The following is a 21,134-nucleotide window of genomic DNA, read 5'->3' as shown; positions in this document are numbered from 1 at the left end:
ACACTTTTTAAAAAAATTCTTGGACAGGCAGTAGTAAATGAAGACACCCAAGGAAATGTGAGCCAGCTCCAAGCTGAAGTGAAGAGGCTCAAAGAACAGCTGGCCCAGCTTACTTCAGGGCAGTTACTACCAGAGAGCTTTCTGACCAAAGGTAAGATGAACACAGTGTCCTTTATCCCGGGGAAGACCGTGTGCGGATATTAGTGGGAGAACCCTGTGACGACAGGCACAATACAATAAAGCTATCCAAACTTTTGAACAAGTCTATTTGACTTACATAGGAACACGAGACCGGCATGTCTCGGAGATACTGCAGGTTTGGTCCCAGACCATTGGGATAAATTAGCAAATACTGCAACAATGCTTGTCAAATAAATTTTTTGGTTTCCCAGTGGTGGGAAAGGTTCTGTTTACGCTACACTGTAGTCTATTAAGTATGCAGTAGTGTTCCGTCTAAAAACACAATGTACATACTTGATTAAAAAATGCTTTATTGCTAAAAAATGCTAACCATCATCTGAGCTTTCAGCGAATTGTGATGGTGGAGAGCCTTTTTTTTTTTTTTTTTTTGTGCCGGTGGAGGGTCTTGCCTCCATGTTGACAGCTGTTGACTGATCAGGATGGTGGTGGCTGAAGGTCGGGGTGGCTGTGGCATTTACTTAAAAAGAAGACAGTAGTGAAGTTTGTTGTATCTATTGGCTCTTCCATTCATGAATGATTTCTCTGCAGCGTGCCATGCCGTTTGATGGCATGTTCTACCCACAGTAGAACTCCTTTCAAAATCAGAGTCAGTCCTCTCAAACCCTGCTGCTCTTTTTATCAACGAAGTTTATGTGATACTCCAAATCTTTTGTTGTCATTTCAACGATCTCCACAGCATCTTCACCAGGAGTAGGTTCCTGCTGAAGAAACTACGTTCTTTGCTCGTCCATTAGAAGCAACTCCTCTTTGGGGGGACGGGGTGGCTCAGTCGGTTAAGCGTCTGACTCTTCGCTTCAGCTCTGGTCACAATCTAGCGGCTGCACGGGTCCGAGCCCCACATCCGGGCTCTGCGCTGGCAGTGCAGGGCCTGCTTTGGATTCTCTCTCCCTCCCTCTTTCTCTGCCCATACCCCACTCACGCTGTCTCTAACTAACTAACTAACTAACTAAATAAATAAATAAATAAACTTAAAAAAAAAAAAAAGAGAAGCAACTCCTCTTCCATTCACATCTTATCATGACATTGCAGCACTGTGGTCCCATCTTCAGGCTCCACTTATGGTTCTAGTTCTCTTGCTGTTCCCACCACACCTGCAGTTACTGCCTCCAGTGAAGTCTTGAACCCTCAAAGACATCCATGAGGGCTGGAATCCACTTCTTCCAAACTTCTGATCATGTTGGTATTTTTACCTCTTCTCATCAGTCAGGATTGTTCTTTTTTTTTTTTTTTTTAATTTTTTTTTAACGTTTTTTATTTATTTTTGAGACAGAGACAGAGCATGAGCGGGGGAGGGGCAGAGAGAGAGGGAGACACAGAATCGGAAGCAGGCTCCAGGCTCCGAGCCATCAGCCCAGAGCCCGACGCGGGGCTCGAACTCATGGACCGCGAGATCGTGACCTGAGCTGAAGTCGGCCGCTTAACCGACTGAGCCACCCAGGCGCCCCCAGTCAGAATTGTTCTTAACGGCATCTAGGATGGAGAATCCTTTCCACTCCAGAAGATTTTCAGTTGACTTTGCCCAGATACATTAGAGGAATCAGTATCAGTAACAGCTATATCCTTAGAAATGTATTTCTTAAATAGTAAGACTTAAAAGTCAGAATGACTCGTTGATCTATGGACTGCAGAATGGATGTTGCGTTAGCATGAAAACAGCATTTCATCTCATTATACATCTTCCATCAGAGCTCTTGGGTGACTAGGTGCATCGACAATGAGTAGTAATATTTTGAAATGAATCTTTTTCTCCCTCCCCTTCCCTCCATGCTTAGCACAGAGCCCAACATAGGGCTCCATCCCAGGACTCTGGGATCATGACCTGAGCCGAAATCAAGAGCTAGATGCTCAACTGACTTAGCCATCCTGAAAGGAATCTTTTTCTGAGCACTATGGCTCAACAGTGGCCTTAAAATATTCAGTAGGCCATGTCAAACAGATGTGCTGTCATCCAGGCTTTGCTGTTTTGTTTACAGAGCACAGGCCCAGTAGATTTAGCATAATTCTTTTTTGTTGTTGAGTAGAATTTGATTTTTTTTTAGCCTAATTTTTTTTTCTTTTTAAGTTTATTTATTTATCTTAGAGAGAGAGTGTGTAAGATGGGCAGAGAGAGAGAATCCCAAGCAGGCTTGCACTGTTAGCACAGAGCTTGATGCAGGGCTCGAACCCATGAACTGAGAGATCATACCTGAGCCACAGTTGGACACTTAACTGAGGCACCCAGGTGCCCCTATTTATCCTAATTCTTAAGGGCCCTAGGATTTTTCAGAAGGATAAATGAGTACTGGCTTCAGCTTGTAGTCACCAGCTGCATGGCCCCTAACAAGAGAGTCAGCCTGTCTCTTGAAGCTTTAAACCAGGCATTGACTTCTCCTCTCTAGCTATGAAAGTCCTAGATGGCATCTTCTTCAATGTGGTTTCATCCCCATTGAAAACCTGTTATTGGTATAACCACCTTCATTATCTTCTGGACCACTTGCTGCAGCTTCTACAACACTTGCTCCTTCTACTTTTATGTTAGGGAGATGGCTTCTTTCCTTAAACCTCATGACCCAACCTCTGCTACCTTCAAACTTTTCTTCTGTAGCTTCCTATCCTCTCTCGGCCTTGACGGAATGGAAGAGAGTTAGGGCCTTGCTCTGGACTAGGCTTTGGCTCAAGGGAATGTTATGGCTGGTTTGATCTTCTATCTAGACCATTAAAAGTTTCTGCACATCAGCAATAACGCGGTTTTGCTTTCTTATCATTCATATATTCACTGGAGGAGCACTTTTCATTTCCTTCAAGAACTTTTCCTTCGCATTCACAACTTGGCTGACTGGTACAAGAGGCCTAGCTGCCAGCCCGTCTTGGTTTCCGGCACACCTTCCTAAATAAGTGTAATCATTTCTAGCTTTTGATTTAAAGTGACACATGCGACTTTTTTTTTTTTTTTTTTTTTTTTTTTACTTGAACACTTAGAAGCTATTGTAGGGTTACTAAATGGGCCTGATTTCCATATTGTTGTGTCTCTGCGAACAGGGAGGCCTGAGGAGATGGGAAGAGACAGAAGGAGCCAGATAGTCAAGCAGTCAGAAAACACATTTATTGATTGAGTTCGCCATCTTATATGGGCATGGTTTGTGGTGCCCAAAATAATGACAGTAGTTACCTCAAAGATCACTGATCACAGATCACCATAACAAATACAGTAATAATAATGAAAATTTTTGGAATATTGCAAGAATTAACAGAATGTGAACAGAGACACGATGTGAGCAACTGCTGGCAGAAAAATGGTGCCAGCAGGCTTGTGCAGGCTTGTGCAGACCTTCAGTGTGTAAAACACGCAGCATCAACAAAGCACAGTAAAACAAAGAATGCCTGTACTTTGTAACCAGATACAGATACCATGTGTACGGAGTTCTGTGGGATGTGGTGGGGAAGGGGGAGTAGAAATAATTTTGAACAATTCTTCCCTTACAAGTGCTAAAAAGAGATATTAATAAATTTCATTTAGATCCACTTTCAAGATTCTGTCATATGTTAATGTGTATGATGATTACTAAACAGGATAAGAGAAACTTATTTTTCTTCAAAGAGTCGCTAATTAGATTGGGTTAATATGAAATCTGTGATCTGGTGATGACAGTCTGATTCGTTTAGATTCACTGAGAGCAGTCAGTCAGAGGCTATTTTAGCTCAATTCTTGGTCCTAAAAGTTGAGAGATAAACATTTCTTTCCTGTTTCCTTTTCTTTCTTACTGGATCAATTACAGAGAAAGATGAGACTAATTACATGAAGTATTTCCAAGAGGCGATGTTGTTCTTTAAGAAATCCGAACAGGAAAAGAAGGTAGGAAACCGAGTCGGTATAAAGCGGATTCCAGATTTTTTAGACTTTCACTACGTGGTACCTTTCTGAGTGAAATAAAAAGTGGCACAATTAAATAAAACAAAGGAAAGCTATGGAAAATCTAATTTTGCCTTTGAGATTGTCAAGTTAGTGTTTGTTGCTTGGTTTGTGGAAATTTAGGGAGGCTGATTTACTTTTCATGTTTAACCAAATTATGAATTTCTTAAGTCTCTGGTAGAAAAAGTTACCCAATTAGAAGACCTCACCCTCAAAAAAGAAAAATTTATTCAGTCTAATAAAATGATTGTGAAATTCCGAGAGGATCAAATAATGCGCCTGGAGAAGCTCCACAAGGAATCCCGGGGAAGTTTTCTGCCTGCAGAGCAGGATCGCTTGTTGTCGGAATTAAGGGATGAGATCCAAACCCTGCGGGAACAAGTGAGTGCATGACATTTGTAGTATTTCTAAAAAGAAAGAAGGTTTGAGGCAAATATAAGTCTGTTGCCAAATTCGCTTAAGTTAATACAGTGGAAAGTGTTTTGAATGAATTCAGCTGAGGTGTGGTTGCACCTCCCCTGCCTCCATTTTCCAAGATGGCCGGCCGAAGGGGGAGGGGAGGAGCTTCGAAAAGTTGCTGTTAGGGCTTCCTCCCAGGCAAGGCGGGCAGCTGTGCTCGTCGTCTCAATGGGCAGATTATCCTTACAGTGGGTTCCTTCCGACTTCTTGTTGCCGGTTTTCCTTTCCCTGGAGAGGATGGGTGGTTACTACAGGCACAACATTAAAAAAACGAAGAAAATCTGTTTCTGGCTTTTGTATCTTTCCGAGGCTTTTTTTAACGCATACTCAAACTAACGTGGATATTTTTACTCTTGTTCCTTTTTAACACAAAAGGCAACTTACCTTACATGCTTTACTGCTGCTCTTTTCCTGTAGTGTGTCTTGGAGGGCATTGAATTCTGGTCAAGAGACAGTTTTCCTTATTCTTTACACTGTGTTCATGTCACCAGTCCCCACTGCATGAAGAGTCGGCCACAGTGTGCACCCTTTGTACTTCTCTCCTTACGAGCCCGTGCCTGCAGGAAAATCTCAAAGCACGACCCAGGCGTGGAAAAATGGCGCTGGAGGCGATGCACATATTTAGTGTGATCACACACGCCGGTTGCTGTCCACAGTCCTTGCCACGGGCCACCGCCCCCAGTGCATGCAGCATTCCTAACGTTTCCTGATGGCTTTGCGGCAAGACTGGCCATTAAGGAGAAATGTCTGTCCATACGTAAGTCTGTCATTCTTCTGTGTCACAGATAGAGCACCACCCCAGGGTTGCAAAGTATGCTATGGAAAACCATTCCCTCAGGGAGGAGAACAGAAGATTGAGATTGTTAGAGCCTGTGAAAAGAGCCCAAGAAATGGATGCCCAGACCATTGCAGTACTAGAAAAAGCTTTCTCCGAACTGTCTGGCACAGAGAAAAAGGACAAGGGTAAGAAATGATGGTTGTCTGCATGCCTTGTAGGGGCTGGGAGGCTGTTTGAAAGGGCATTTATATTACCTCACAGGCGGGGTCTTCATTTTAGCCTCTAGACCTGGTATACATATACATACTTACGCTTTTATGTTATCAAAAGGCATTTCCTAAAGCTTTTTTTCACAAATCACACGTAGTGAGTTATGTAGGCTAACTGACATGTCAATGAAACATATTTCTGTTGCGTTGATAAAGACAGTTTTTATTTCTGTTTTGTTGATAAAAGATTCAGATTATTACTTACAATTTTTATTAAATGAAACTTACCTGTTAGAAGTATTTGAAATTAAAAGTGCTTAACTAATCAACACGGATGAATGTTGAGTAGAGACGTTTACCTGTCCAGCTAAGGTCTGTGCATCGCGAGAGGCAGTGGAAAGTCAGGGTCCTGATCCCAGCAGGGCGCTTGCAGCCTGAAGACATGGGTGCCAGTTATGTTGACCAGCATACACTGTTAGTCCCAGGTGGTTCCCGTCTACTTGTATTCTGTGAAAAGTGGCTCAGTTAGTTGGGATTTGGCAACAAAGTCTGTGTTTGCCCCACTTTTTTTTTTTTTTTTTTTTAAGTTTTATTTATTTGGAGAGAGAGGGCCCGCAAACGGGAGGGGCAGAGAGAGGGGAAGATGGAGAATCCCAAGCAGTCTCCGTGTTGCTGGCACACAACTCGATGCATATCTCAAACTTACAAACTGTGAGATCATGACCTGAGTTGAAATCAGGAGTCAGTCGCTTAACCAACTGAGCCACCCAGGTACCCCAGTGCATTTGCCCCATTCTTAGAGTGAATATTTTTGTGGGTTCTTCTCATATTCGGTGGCAGCCTTTGTGTCATTCCAGGTTGCAATTAAGAAAACCCTAATGTTATCAGCACTCATGACGAAGCCTGTTCATTTATTCCAAAAAAAAAATTTTTTTTTTTTTAACGTTTATTTATTTTTGAGACAGAGAGAGACAGAGAATGAGCTGGGAAGGGGCAGAGAGAGAGGGAGACACTGAATCCAAAGCAGACTCCAGGCTCTGAGCTGTCAGCACAGAGCCCGACATGGGGCTCAAACTCACAGATGGTGGGATCATGACCTGAGCCGAAGTCGGACGCTCAACCGACTGAGCCATCCAGGCGCATCCCCCCCAAATTTTTTTTTAATGTTTATTTTTTATTTTTGAGAGAGACAGAACGTGAGTGGGGGAGGGGCCAAGAGAGAGGGAGAGACAGAATCTGAAGCAGGCTGCAGGCTCTCAGCTGTCAGCACTGAGCCACCCAGGCACCCGTGTGCCCTTTTTATTTTTTTTTTTAATTTTTTTTTTTTTCAACGTTTTTTATTTATTTTTGGGACAGAGAGAGACAGAGCATGAACGGGGGAGGGGCAGAGAGAGAGGGAGACACAGAATCGGAAACAGGCTCCAGGCTCCGAGCCATCAGCCCAGAGCCTGACGCGGGGCTCGAACTCACGGACCGCGAGATCGTGACCTGGCTGAAGTCGGACGCTTAACCGACTGCGCCACCCAGGCGCCCCCCGTGTGCCCTTTTTAAATTTTCATCTTGCAAGCCTTCTTCCATTCTGTTATGACTCAATAAAAGAATAAAATTCACAGTATTTGGTTTGTAGAGAGACTGATTTTAGATGTGAAGTTAAGGTCACGGTTTTTGCTCTTTATTTCAGCTATTTTTCCCTACAGTGCTCTCTAGTTTTTTCGCCATTTTGACCTCAAATAATTCCTTGACTTACATACCTTTGAAAGATACTAATGGTCATTTCTGGATCCCACCATCTTCCAAACAAGAATCATTCTCTAAATAACTTTTACATGAAGTTTTCCCTCGGTGGAACTCATTGGAACTCTCTTCAACATAATTAGTCTTCTAAACAATCCCTGAAAATATTTTCCACCTGTTAGATGGTACCAAGCTCTTTCAACTTGCTGCCTTTGCTATTTGGTTCCTTTTCTGAATAATTTATTGACTGGTGATATTAGCCTTTGGCATGAGTTTCTGCAGTACTCGCCTGTTGATGGTTCACCATCCAGCCGTGTGTGTGTTGTACTTCATGGCTTGCTCTTTCCCCTGATGGAAAACGTGTTGCCTTAAATACACCCCTACATCCTGTGGCTTCTCAACCTCTCAAAAATCAGTACTCTCTGACACCCTGTGTGGTGTCTTTGTCTGTTGCTGAGCTATATACAGGCTCTTGTTTTTTAGGGTCCACCTTCCAACCCATCTCTCATTTTTCCTTCTTTGCTTCAAAATTAATACCTGGCCGAGAACTTAAAAAAAATGTACTCTGTTATTCTTGTCTTTCAAAGACCGAGTTGTTTCCTTATTACCAGGTCAACCGGGATTTTCTCCTAAAGCACCAAAGGAGCCATGTTCTTTGGTGAACACTGAGAAGTTGAAAACACAACTCCTGCAAATTCAGGCAGAGCTGAATAATTCAAAGCAAGAATACGAAGAATTCAAAGAACTAACGAGGTAAGGTGTAAATACCCATTCGTGCGTACCTATTTCAGTATCTTTTAGTGTTGAGTTGTTTTCGTGTTTAATATTGATAATTTGAGCATTTTACTTTAAATATGAATTCGCATTTAGCAACTAACCTGTGGCGTGAAGAAAAAGCTCTTTTATTTTTTTTTAAATTTTTTTTATTTTCAACGTTTTTAATTTATTTTTTGGGACAGAGAGAGACAGAGCATGAACGGGGGAGGGGCAGAGAGAGAGGGAGACACAGAATCGGAAACAGGCTCCAGGCTCCGAGCCGTCAGCCCAGAGCCTGACGCGGGGCTCGAACTCACGGACCGCGAGATCGTGACCTGGCTGAAGCCAGACGCTTAACCGACTGCGCCACCCAGGCGCCCCAGATAAAGCTCTCTTAATATATTTAATGAACTAAATGATACGGATGTTTTCACTGATACACCTGTATCTGGTTACCAAATTTAAATCAGTGTTTTTATGAATGAAGTCAGGAGTTTTAGAAATTATAGGTTTGTTAATATTCTTTATGCTCTTTGTGTAAAAGAAAACGAAGATGAACCACATTCATATTATAACTAAGATTAATCCTGTCCTAAAAAAAAGAAGCGTTTATTTTAAAAATAATATATCATGTGTGCTATCGTCCTGGACTACTTGGGCTTTTGAATTGGAACTCTACCATTTACTAGTTAAATACTTTACACTGTAGTTAATTCTCATATGCTGTATTTTCCCCAACTGGAAAATGAAGGTAATAATTGGAGAATATCTCTGAGTTAGAAAACTATCAAGTTATGTGAGAGTATAAAGTGTAAAGTGTTCGAGCGCCTGGGTGGCTCAGTCGATTGAGCGTCCGACTTCGGCTCAGGTCATGGTCTCACGAACGTGAGTTCGGGCCCCGTGTCGGGCTCTGTGCTGGCAGCTCAGAGCCTGGAGCCTGCTTCGGATTCTGTGTCTCCCTCTCTGTTCCTCCCCCACTCGCACTCTTTCTTTCCCTCTGTCTGTCTGTCTCTCTCTCAAAAATAAAGATAAAAAAAAAATTTTTTTTAAGTGTAAAGTGTTTTACAAATGTATGACATTACTTATTACCTAAAATACTTGACTTTTAAATATCTCTTAGGAAAAAGCAGCTAGAATTGGAGTCAGAGCTTCAGTCTTTGCAAAAAGCAAACCTTAATCTTGAAAACCTTTTGGAAGCAACAAAAGCCTGCAGGCGACAAGAAGTTTCTCAGCTGAATAAAATTCATGCCGAAACGCTTAAGGTAGGCGATCTGAAGCACTTCTTCGAACCTAAGTCAGTTTGATCTCATTTTGTTAACAGGGGAGAGAGTCTGCACTGATGGTTGCTAGATATAATAGAATCTCTTGCAGACAGTTAACTCCGGGGTGACTCTGGTCCTAGTCTCTGATGTCTGGCTCCAGGGGTGGGGTGGGGTGGGGTGGGAAAGCATGTGGCATTTGAAATCAGACCTGGGTTCAAATTTTCATCTGTCACTAAACTTAGGCAGGATTTCCTAACTTCTTTTAAAAAATATTTCTTTTAATGTTTATTTGTATTTTGAGAGACAGAGAGAGACAGAGCACAAGTTGGCGGAGGGCAGAGAGAGAGGGAGACACAGAATCCGAAGCAGGCTCTGAGCTATCAGCACAGAGATGTCTCGAACTCATGAGACATGAGATCATGAACTGAGCCGACGTCAGATGCTCAACCAACTGAGCCACCCAGGCGCCCCAGGGTTTCCTAATGTCCAAGCCTCATATTTATGATCTCCAAATTAAGGGTGAGACTAATTTGACTGTAGGTTTTTTAGAACATCACATGGGATAGTAGAGTGCCTGGCGCCTGGTGGATCTCGGCAGCTGTTGCTATAACGTACTGTGTACCCACAGCTGTTGTAGAAGAATAGACATTTTAAAGACAAAGACCCCTAAAGGATCCAGGTAACACTAATGATAATAGGAGGGCTTCTTTCCCTAAACAACCATAGCCTTCATAAAAGAAAAAAAAAATGAACATCTAAGAATGCGGAGAGGAGGAGAAGCAAAAGATTAAAGAGGTGATGATGCTGATGCCACTGATTGAGCTTTTGGACCAAATTCTCTGAAGGCTAAAAAAATGTTTCTTATACATCTTAAAAATAGATGTTTATCCCTACTGGTTATTTTACGAGGGATATTTTTGGTGTCACTTAATAGGAGACTTCTTTTAAAAGAAATTTTATTCATTCATTTGAATAGGCAATTCACATGGCTGGAATTGTTAAAGGTACAAAGAATATATGGTGACAAGTCTCTCCCTGCTGTCCTTCCTGAGTCTTGGTTTTGGTTTCCATACTTTAATTTTTAATTTTTGTCTTTTTTTCAATTTTAATTGAATTCTAGTTTACATACAATATTATTGTTGTAGCTTCAGATGTACAACATAGTGATGTGACCATTCTATACATTGTGCAGTGCTTACCCAGTAAGTATAGTCCCCATCTGTCACCATACAGAGTTATTACAATATGATTGACTGTAATCCCTATGCAGTACATTACATCCCTTTGGCTTATTTATTTTATAACTGGGAGTTTGTAACTCTTAATCCCCTTAGGCCATCTCACCTATCTTCCCCAACCCCTTCTCCTCTGGCAACCACCATGAGTCTATTTCTGGTTTGTTTTGTTTTGTATTTAATTACTTAATTAATTTTTAATAGGGGCCCCTGGGTGGCCCAGTCAGTTAAGCATCTGACTTCGGCTCAGGTCATGATCTCATGTCTCATGAGTTCGAAACATCTCTGTGCTGACAGTTCAGAGCCTGGAGTCTGCTTTGGATTCTGTGTCTCCCTCTCTCTCTATCCCTCCCCAACTCGCGCTGTGTGTTTGTGTCTCTCAAAAATAAATAAACATTAAAAAAAGATTTATAAAAAAATTTTTTTAATGTTTATTTTTGGGTAATCTCCACACCCACTGTGAGACTTGAACCCACAACCCCGAGATCAAGAGTCTCACAGTCTACTGACTGAGCCACGCAGGCACCCCTTGTTTTGTTGTTTTGGATTCCATATTTAAGTGAAATCATATAGTATTTGTCTTTTCCTGACTTATTTCACTTAGCATGATACCCTCTATGTCCATCCATGTTGTCACCAATGGCAAGATCTCAGTCTTTTATGGCTGAGTAATATTCGTGTGTGTGTGTGTGTGTGTGTGTGTGTGTGTGTGTGTGTGTGAGAGAGAGAGAGAGAGAGAGAGAGAGAGATCTTTATCCATTTATCTATTGATGGACACTTGGGTTGCTTGTATGTCTTGGCTATTGGAAATAATGCTGCAAAAAAACGTAGGGGTGCATATATTTTTTTCAAATTAGTGTTTCCATTTTCTTTAGGTAAATACCCAGCAGTAGAATTTTGCTGGACCTATTGTAGTTCTATTTTAACTTTTTGAGAAACCTCCATACTGTTTTTCACAGTGGCTGCACGATTTACATTCCCACCAACAGTGCAGGAGGACTTCCTTTCTCTTGTCCTTTTAATACTAGCCATTCTGACAGGTGTGAGGTGTTGATTGCTCATGGTGGTTTTGATCTGTATTTCCCTGATGATGAGTGATGTTGAGCATTTTTTCATGTGCATGCTGCCCATCTGGATGTTTTCTTTGGAAAAATGTCTATTTGGGTCCTCTGTCCTTTTTTAATTGGATTATTTGGGTTTTTTTTGGTTTTGAGTTTTATGAGTTCTTTATATATTTTAGATCTTAAACCCTTATTGAATGTCATTTGGAAGTATCTTCTGCCATTCAGTAGGTTGCCCTTTTGTTTTGTTGGTGGTTTCCTTTGCTGTGCAAAAGCCTTTTACTTTGATGTCCCACTTGCTTATTCCTTTTTTCTTATTTTACACAAATGGTAACGTATTATACATATCATTCTACACCTGGTTTTTTTTGGATTTTCCTTAGAGTGTGTCCCATGACTAAAAAGAACTTTCCCTCTGTTTTGTTTTGTTTTGTTTTGTTTTGTTTTTTGACAGCTGCACATAAATCTGTTCTATGGATGTATCATGATTTATTTAACCTCGAAAATGCTATTTTAAAAAATAAAGGTAGAATGTTTTTCTTTGGTCTTTAAAAATGATGGCCTTTAAATTCTGTGTAGGAGATTATTTTAAAATATTTGCAGAGGGGCGCCTGGGTGGCTCATTCGGTTAAACATCTGACTCTTGGTTATGGCTCAGGTCATGATCTCACAGTTTGTGGGTTCAGTCCTCACATCGGGCTCTACACTGACAGTGTGGAGTCTGCTTGGGATTCTCTCTCTCTTTCTGCCCCTCCCCTACTTGCACACGCTCTCTCTTTCTCTCTCAAAATAAACTAAGAAAAAAAAAATTCCTGGGGTGCCTGGGTGGCTCAGTCAGTTAAGTGTCTGACTCTTGATTTCGGCTCAGGTTGATGGGATTAAGCCCTGAGTTGGGCTCTGCACTGACATTATGGAACCTACTTGGGATTCTCCATCCCTCTCTCTCTCTCCCTCCCCATTCCCCACTCTCTCTCTCTATCAAATAAATAAATAAACATTAAAAAAAATACTTGTACAACATTGCCAAATGTTTTATAATCCTGTGTTTGTAGCCCTCTACCTTGGTAGAATTCTAGAGCTTGAAGCACCATGCATGGCAGGCTAGTCCTACTTCCTCCATTTATAGCTCTGCACATAGGACTAAAGTGATAACGTTTTGCCAAGAGTAGCCCAGCCCTTCAGAGCTTTCGTTGTTGTTCGTTTTCAACTATATGAGTACTTTACGAATACGTTCTTCTTGTTTAGAAGAAACATATACATACATCTGTAAGTTTCGGTTCAGGTTCTTTTTCAGCACTATTGCCAGTCGCGTTCTAATCCGGTCCTTTATCCCCCATCCCTGGGAGTCATTTGTTATCAGTTTAGGAATCTTTTTACTTGGCAATTTTCTATGGTGAATATGCGTGGACTGGGAAAATACGCCAAGTTATTTCATACATTGTTTTTTTGTTTTGCTTTGTTTTTAAAATTCAATGGAATCATCCTACGTATGTTATTCTTCAGTGGACCTTTGTTAACTCTGGGTTATGCTGGGGTCATTCCACATTAACTAGTATGTAGAGCTCTACCTCATTTTACATCTAGGCTGCCATGTTTTGGACAACCCATGGCTTGTTTAGGTGTTTGCCAGGGTAGGTGTTCTTTGGGGGTGGAGTCTGTGGACAGAGTGGTCGTCTTCTGATGTCTCAGGAGTGGGGTCCTTCCCATTCAAGTGACCGCTGGGTGTCTCCCAGGAGGTCTGGGGGCCCTCACTGCCCAGCGCCAGCCCCTGGAACTGGCATTGTCTGACTCTTTAATGTTTGACAGTCTGATGGGTGAGGGATGTTCTCTTGTGAAGGTTTTAATTCTCATTTCTTTTACTTCTGTTAAAGTCTCATATCTACGATTGCTGTCCTTTTTCATGGAGGAAAAAGAAAAATAAGTCTGTTTTCCTACTAGTTGTTTTACCTTCTGATTTGTAGTTTTTACGCGTTACTCTTTTGTGTGTCGTACGTACTACTGCCAGTGTATTCGCTGTCAGGTTGTTTGTCTTTTATCTTTGTATGTGATTCTGTTAAAAAGAACTTCTACAATTTTGATATAGCCAGGTTTATTCATCTTTCGTATTTGTGACTTGTGTATTTTTTTTTCTGGGTACAGTATACTTGATTGATGGTATGTGAGAAGGTAGGGCTCCCCAAGCCCCTCTCCTTTTCAGGGGGTCTGGGATGGAAACTGTGTAGAGGTCAGGAGATTCTCAGTGTGTTGGGGATGAGTTGGGGAAAGGACTCCTCAGAAGCTGAGGGCCTCTGTCTTCCCCTTGCTCTCCTCAGGGCTGGGGGTCCAGGAGATGTTTACTCCTTGAGTGCCATGTGGACCATGAGGTCTACCACCCGGTTGCTGTAGCAAAGTTCATTGTCATACCAGGAAATGAGCTTAACAGAATGGTCATTGAGGCAATGCCAGCCCCAGCATCAAAGATGGAAGAGTGGTTGTCACCGTTAAAGTCGAGGACAAACCTGGTCCTCCCTGTAGCCCAGGATGCCCTTAAGGGGGCCCTCCGATGTCTGCTTCACCACCTTCTTGACGTCATCGTATTTGGCAGCTTTCTCCAGGCAGCGGGTCAGATCCATGGATCTGACACATTAGGAGTGGAAACATGGAGGGGCGCCTGGGTGGCGCAGTCGGTTAAGCGTCCGACTTCAGCCAGGTCACGATCTCGCGGTCCGTGAGTTCGAGCCCCGCGTCAGGCTCTGGGCTGATGGCTCGGAGCCTGGAGCCTGTTTCCGATTCTGTGTCTCCCTCTCTCTCTGCCCCTCCCCCGTTCATGCTCTGTCTCTCTCTGTCCCAAAAATAAATAAAAAACGTTGAAAAAAAAGAAAAAAATTAAAAAAAAAAAAAAAAGGAGTGGAAACATGGAGAGCCATGCCAGTGAGCTTCCTGTTCAGCTCAGGGATGGCCTTGCTTGCAGCCTTGGCAGCACCAGTAGAAGCAGGGCTGATGTTCTGGGTGGCAGTGATGGCATGGACTGTGGTCATGAGTCCCTCCATGATGCCAAAGTTTTCATGGATGACCTTGGCCAGAGGGGCCAAGCTGTTGGCGGTACAGGAGGCATTGCTGACAATCTTGAGGGAGTTCTCATAATTCTCAGGGTTCACGCCCATCACAAACATGGGGGCATCAGCAGAAGGGGCAGAGGTGATGACCCTCTTGGCCCCACTCTTCACATGAGCCCCAGCCGTCTCTATGGTGATGAAGACCCCAGCAGACTCCACAATATATTCAGCACCGGCATCGTCCCATTTGATGTTGGTGGGATCTGGCTTCTGGAAGATGGAGATGGGCTCTCCATTGATGACAGGTTTGCAGTTCTCAGCCTTGACTGTACTATGGAGTTTGCCTTGGTTGGAATCGTACTAGAACATGTAGACCATGTAATTAAGGTCAATGAAGGGATCATTAATGGCAACAATATCCACTTAGCCAGGAGTTAAAAGCATCGCTGATGACCAAGTGCCTAATTTGGCTGAATCTGGTTACCCTGACCTTCACCATGGTATCTCGGGGACATGGCTGGCTACAGCGGAAGATGAGGCTGTCTGTCCAACGGGGAGGAGCAGAGAGCCTCTTTTATGTATTTTTAAAGGCCCAGACAGTCTCAAGATCATCAGTATAATTTTATTTTTACACTGAGATGTTTAATGCATCTGCTATTTTATTTTTGAATGGTGTGACTTAGGGATTTAACTTTTTTTTTTTTAATGTTCATTTTTGAAAGAGAGAGAGACAGAGACAGAGACAGAGAGACAGAGAGTGAGCCGGGGAGGGGCCAAGAAAGGGAAACACAGAATCCGAAGCACAGAGCCCAACGCAGGGCCCAAACCCACGAACCTTGAGATCATGACCTGAGCCGAAGTCGGATGCCCAACAGACTGAGCCACCCAGGCGCACCAGGGATTTAACTTTTTTTATTTTTTTATTTTTGGGACAGAGAGAGACAGAGCATGAAGGGGGGAGGGGCAGAGAGAGAGGGAGACACAGAATCGGAAACAGGCTCCAGGCTCCGAGCCATCAGCCCAGAGCCTGACGCGGGGCTCGAACTCACGGACCGCGAGATAGTGACCTGGCTGAAGTCGGACGCTTAACTGACTGCGCCACCCAGGCGCCCCAGGGATTTAACTTTTAATAGTCCTTGTTTTTCTCACTAATTTTGAACTTTCAACATAAGTCACTCTTTTTCTGTGTATTTGATGTAGGCCAGGGAAATCTTTCCAATTTGTTCTCCTTTCACTCGTCTCTTCTTGTACAATTACTCTTTGTATGAAGTTTGGAATTGGCTGATCTAGTTTCAGTTTTAAAAATCTTGGGGTGCCTGGGTGGCTCAGTCGGTTAAGCGTCCGACTTCAGCTCAGGTCACGATCTCACGGTCCGTGAGTTCGAGCCCCGCGTCGGGCTCTGGGCTGATGATGGCCCAAAGCCTGGAGCCTGCTTCCGATTCTCTGTCTCCCTCTCTCTCTGACCCTCCCCCGTTCATGCTCTGTCTCTCTCTGTCTCAAAAATAAATAAACGTTAAAAAAATATATATATATTAAAAAAAAAAAAAAGAAAAAAAATCTTAAGAGAATTTTCCTTGAGACCGCATTGAATTGATAAATTTGTTTCTACTTGGGCATTTCTCTGCTGCCTCTCAAGGATACTCTTCTTTTGATGATTAGAATTTCAATTTTATCCTTTCTCTTCACATGGTTATTACTCAGTGCTATGGCTGTGTTGTTCACGAGTGCTAATGTTGTCCATAATCACTTTTTGCCGCAGATTATAACTACACCAACCAAGGCTTACCAACTTTGGTCCCGACCAGTACCAAAACTAAGCCCCGAAGCAGGGAGCTCTGGCCCTGTGCATGCTCAGAATCCCAGCACATTAGATGATAATATCTTGAATGAGCCAGTTCCACCTGAGATGAACGAACAGGCTTTTGAGGCCATTTCTGAAGAGCTCAGAATGGTGCAGGTAATGGTTAGTTTTAGAAAAAACAAGTAACTAGACATTCATTGAGAAACTCCCTGTATCATGTTAACTCTAATATGTAGTGTTCAAATCTGTGTGGTATTAAAATTGTATCTTGTTAAACATGGGTGTGTGAAAGCAGAAATCAGCCTGCTTTTGCTCGTTCTTTTTGTTTGCTCTGCGGTATTTAGCAAGTCCCACTCTCTAGTCTCCTCAGGTTTTGGCTCTCTCCTATATGAAGAGACCAGTCTTGTCCCCAGCTTCAAGTTCCAGAACTGGTTTATATAGCACAGTACTGTATCTGCAAAGAAAATTAAAATAATTGAAAGAATCTTCTTATAGATCAAATTGCAGACAGTTTTTGATGTATTTGAAAGAACATGTGAAGTGTGTTTATCTCCGAATTCTGGTGATTTATTTTTTCAGAAAGTTTTTCTGCTGTCTGACAATACTTAGAGTGAGCCAGACTACCCTCAAATTCCAAAAGTTCGCCCTTTCCAAGGCATGGAGGCCATTCTTGTAAAGTCACTCCATACAGCCTTGGGAAAGCTTCTTAGAAGTCTCAAGATGCTCTATGATTGATTCCATTGAATCATTTTCCCCCTTTGTGTTTCAAATTATCTGCTTTGATGGACCACAAGTGTAATTCTGAAACATGAGAAGTCATTAGTGTAGTCTTTGGAAATTGTTTTCTGGCTCCAAACTGGCCTTTGATATCTTTGTCTATATAAGGTTTTGAATTTTATTCTATTTTATTTTATTTAGTGGAATGTTTGCGATTTCCACTGAAAAGAATTTTTGACAACTCAAGTTTTTGTGTTGTAGGAACAAATGAGTGCCCTTCAAGTCAAGCTGGATGAGGAAGAGCATAAAAACCTGAAGCTTCAGCAGCACATTGACAAACTGGAACATCATTCTATACAAACGCGGGAGGTGAGACCCAAGAGCAGGGCCTCAGAAGATGTATGAAACAGATCCTCAAAGGAAGAGTGTTACAAGAAGAATAGGACTTTGCAAAGCCTTTGTCAAGGCTCATTTGGGTTGTATTCTTTATTGTGTTACTTCACACACTGCTCTGATAATGACACACACTGCCTAGGCTGAATTCTAGCTCACTTAGTGGACAGTGCAGATAGGGCCCTTGCTCTCGGTTTGGAACAAGGCAGGGTAGATGGCCCAGGTGCTTGCAGTGGCCCTGCCTCTTTGTTGGTCTTCCTCACTGTAGTTCGTGGGAACGGCCGACTTTCTTCTGTCAGACACCTGAAGCTAGATTTTAAAAACAGAAACAAGGTAATGATTTGGAGAGTATCTTAGCATGCCAGTATTCCCTTTTCTAATCAGTTTATCTTTTTCTCAAAGCTTTTCTCGTCAGAAAGAACTGATTGGACCAGACAGCAGCAAGAGCATCTCTCACAACTGAATGTCCTTGAAAAGCAGCTTCGGGACGCTCAAACTAAGAATGAGTGTAAGTTCGAACGGCTGGGAGCTTTGTAATCTGAATACCGTGACTCAGTATCTTTTGACCTCTATGAGTAAATCTTGCCCCTATGTTGTTGGTTGTTTTGGTTTGTTTTTAATTAGATGACCAGACTTGGGTCTGCAAGGCAGTGGTAAGTAATAGTCTCATATCAGAAAGGGTGCTTTGCTTCAGGACTGGTCATAAACAAGTGACTGAACTGGTTGCTGAACCTTTTAATACTGCTTTGAAGATGAAGTGTCTTGAAATCATAAGACGAATAATATTTTGACAGTGAGAAAATAAAGAATAACTATGTATTTGTATGTGTCCATAGAGGTGGGAGTATCATTTGATTCCCAATTTTTTGCAGCTTATTTCTCCTTTCATCAAAGTGTTTGCAGCAGTTTGTAATAAAGCTAAAACAAAAGGCGGCCATTATGTTTTCTTTGATCTAAAGAGTTACTTGATGTCACCTCCAATTGGAGTTTTCTTAGAAGACCAGCAGTGTTTAACCCATTTTGGAATGTTCTGGTGTATCACCAAAGGGTTTTCAATAAGTACGATTAGGTCACTTAAAATATGTTAAATCTGTTGATTTTTTTCTCCCTTATATTAAAAGTTGCCATACACATGCCTCAGGAGAAAGTGGAACCATCAAGTGACCTGCAGATCAGGGACAGATGTTAACCCTTTAGTTTTTTTGTAGAAATATACCAAAAATCATAAACGAGGAGGAATAAAATAGAAATCTCTGTGCTCCTAGGTACCTACCACTTGGTTGTTCAACATCTTAAGATTGGTCTCTACAACTTGTTTTTGCTGTTTGTGTGAAAATATCCATCCAACCTCTTTGTCTACTTTGTTAAAAAAAATGTGTGTGTGCGCGTGTGTGTGTGTGTGTGTGTGTGTGTGTGTGTGTGTGTAAAGAAACCTGTTGAGAATGTATTTTGTTTTGTTTTTTAGTTTTGAAAAGTGAGGTGCATGACCTGCGAGTAGTTCTTCACTCTGCAGACAAGGAGCTGTCTTCCGTGAGGCTGGAGTATAGTTCGTTCAGAGAGAGTCAGGAGAAAGAGCTGAGTAGCCTCTCTGATCGACACGCACACACACAGCTCCAGCTGGATAGCGTCAGGTAGAGTTGTTCTGTTATGCTGTCCCGTTGCCTGGTTGGGGCCTGCAGTCCAGGACTGCTCGCCGTGCAAGTGCTATAAACCCAACTCAAACTAGTTAAACAAAAAGGTAAATCACTGGTTCACAATAACGGGGAGGCCTAGAGGGGATTTTGGTTTCAGGGGCAAACTAGACCGAGTCTCAAAAGATACTGTCAGTGCACATTTCTCTCTGTCTCTGTCTCTCTGTCTCTGTCTCTCTCAGTTCCTGCTCTGCTTCCCTCGTTATGTTGCCCTTACTCAGTCCTACTATTGAGAGCCTTCCTCTCTGTGACGGGGAACAGATCGCCTCAGACCGCTGCATATTCTCTTAGCGTAATGACCCCTGTGATGAAATCCTCTGTCCCAGAAGGCATGTATCAATCCCAGGGAAAATCTGAATTGGTTTTGCTGGAGTCTTCTGCTTACCTGCGGACCAGTCACTTCCCAGGGGTTCGAGGTGATATAGGCCCAACATAGGTGATGCACCTTTTCCAGAGGGAGAGGTACGCCCTTATTAGAAGAAGGGACAGTACAAGGTAGAACAGATCAGTAGTTGTCACTGTTGTCCACAGTAACTTGTCAGAGGCTGGCAAGAGTCAGTGCTGGTAATCTTGAAATAAAGGAATGACAGATGTAAGGGGTTTGTTTTTACTACTCTTTTCCTTGCCAGTTTCAACCTTTTATAAAATCATTTTGTGTTTTGGTTGCCATCGTATGGGTCCGTGGCAATAATTTAATAATGGACATTTGGCACGTGATACTGTGAGCATGATACACGTTGCAAAGGTTTAAATCTGCAGTTTTTACGTGTTTTCTGCACGAGGAATTAAAATAGAGGAAGAAAATTTGAGATCTGCAGACCGGATTCATCCATAAACATGTTTTTGCTGGATCTTCCCAGTGTGGTTTTTTTTTTTTTTTTTTTTTTTTTTTTTTTTTTTTTAATTTATTTTTGGGACAGAGAGAGACAGAGCATGAACGGGGGAGGGGCAGAGAGAGAGGGAGACACAGAATCGGAAACAGGCTCCAGGCTCCGAGCCATCAGCCCAGAGCCTGACGCGGGGCTCGAACTCACGGACCGCGAGATCGTGACCTGGCTGAAGTCGGACGCTTAACCGACTGCGCCACCCAGGCGCCCCCCCAGTGTGGTTTTTAAAAAGTTTAGCATAGGGGCGCCTCGGTGGTTCAGTTGGTTGGGCATCTGACTTGGGCTTGGGTCATGATCTCATGGTTTGTGAATTCAGGCCCCGCCTTGGGCTCTGTGCTGACAGCTCGGAGCCTGGAGCCTGCTTCGGATTCTGTGTTTCCCTCTCTCTCTGCCTGCCTCTGTCTATCTGTCTGTCTGTCTGTCTGTCTCTCTCTCTCTCTCTCTCAAAAATAAACATTTAAAAAAAAAGTTTCGCATTGCATTCTTAAGATTGAGAGCTTTCTTGTAAAAATCCATCTTTCAGCATCCCCTGAAATCCCATCCCTGCCCCCTGAATGACTCCTTTCCCGTGAGTTGGGCGGGCGCTGTCAGCCTCCACTGCCCCTGTTTCCCCAGCACCGAGTTGCCATTTGTCATCCCTGGTGCACTGTTGTTTTTTTCTTACCAGGCATTTGTGGGTTTTTTTGGTTTTTTTTTAATCTTTATTTATTTTTGAGAGAGAGAGAGCGAGAGAGCCAGCATGAGCAGGGGAGGAACAGAGAGAGAAGGAGACACAGAATCCGAAGCAGGCTGCAGGCTCTGAGCCATCAGCACAGAGCCCGATGCGGGGCTTGAACCCATGAACCGTGAGATCATGACCTGAGCCAAAGTCGGACGCTTAACCGACTGAGCCACCCAGGCGCCCCACCAGGCATTTGTTTTTAACATCTGAATCACTGACCCTAATCTTGGCTGTGTCATAAATTAACTTTGTGTGAGTTTTTTGGAAAGGTCACTCCACTTATCTCGTTGGATTTTAATTTCCTC

At 42.8% G+C, this 21,134-nt stretch overlaps 1 protein-coding gene and 1 long non-coding RNA gene across 6 annotated transcripts in view; both read left to right on the top strand.

Moving 5' to 3' along the window:
• Positions 1-21,134, top strand: part of KIF15 (kinesin family member 15) — an 80,282-nt gene that overhangs the window by 36,310 nt on the left and 22,838 nt on the right. For all 5 annotated transcript variants that reach the window (XR_009260989.1, XM_058727278.1, XM_058727277.1 and 2 more), the window contains exons 11-20: positions 28-151; positions 3,957-4,033; positions 4,262-4,471; positions 5,335-5,512; positions 7,882-8,023; positions 9,147-9,288; positions 16,379-16,576; positions 17,399-17,506; positions 17,933-18,038; positions 18,996-19,161. Coding sequence is in view for 4 of the 5 variants with exons in the window: in XM_058727278.1 (XP_058583261.1) it covers positions 28-151; positions 3,957-4,033; positions 4,262-4,471; positions 5,335-5,512; positions 7,882-8,023; positions 9,147-9,288; positions 16,379-16,576; positions 17,399-17,506; positions 17,933-18,038; positions 18,996-19,161 (1,451 nt within the window). In the remaining variant the exon portion in view is untranslated. The remainder of the gene's footprint in view (positions 1-27; positions 152-3,956; positions 4,034-4,261; positions 4,472-5,334; positions 5,513-7,881; positions 8,024-9,146; positions 9,289-16,378; positions 16,577-17,398; positions 17,507-17,932; positions 18,039-18,995; positions 19,162-21,134) is intronic.
• On the top strand, positions 19,168-20,535 carry LOC131510302 (uncharacterized). Its single transcript, XR_009260990.1, has 2 exons — positions 19,168-20,080; positions 20,325-20,535. It is a non-coding gene; the product is annotated as an uncharacterized LOC131510302 (long non-coding RNA).

The sequence above is a fragment of the Neofelis nebulosa genome, chromosome 4, assembly GCF_028018385.1.
Source record: "Neofelis nebulosa isolate mNeoNeb1 chromosome 4, mNeoNeb1.pri, whole genome shotgun sequence".
Lineage (NCBI taxonomy): Eukaryota > Metazoa > Chordata > Mammalia > Carnivora > Felidae > Neofelis > Neofelis nebulosa.
The sequence above is the reverse complement of the archived record's forward strand: the minus strand, read 5'-3'. Positions and strand labels throughout refer to the sequence as shown.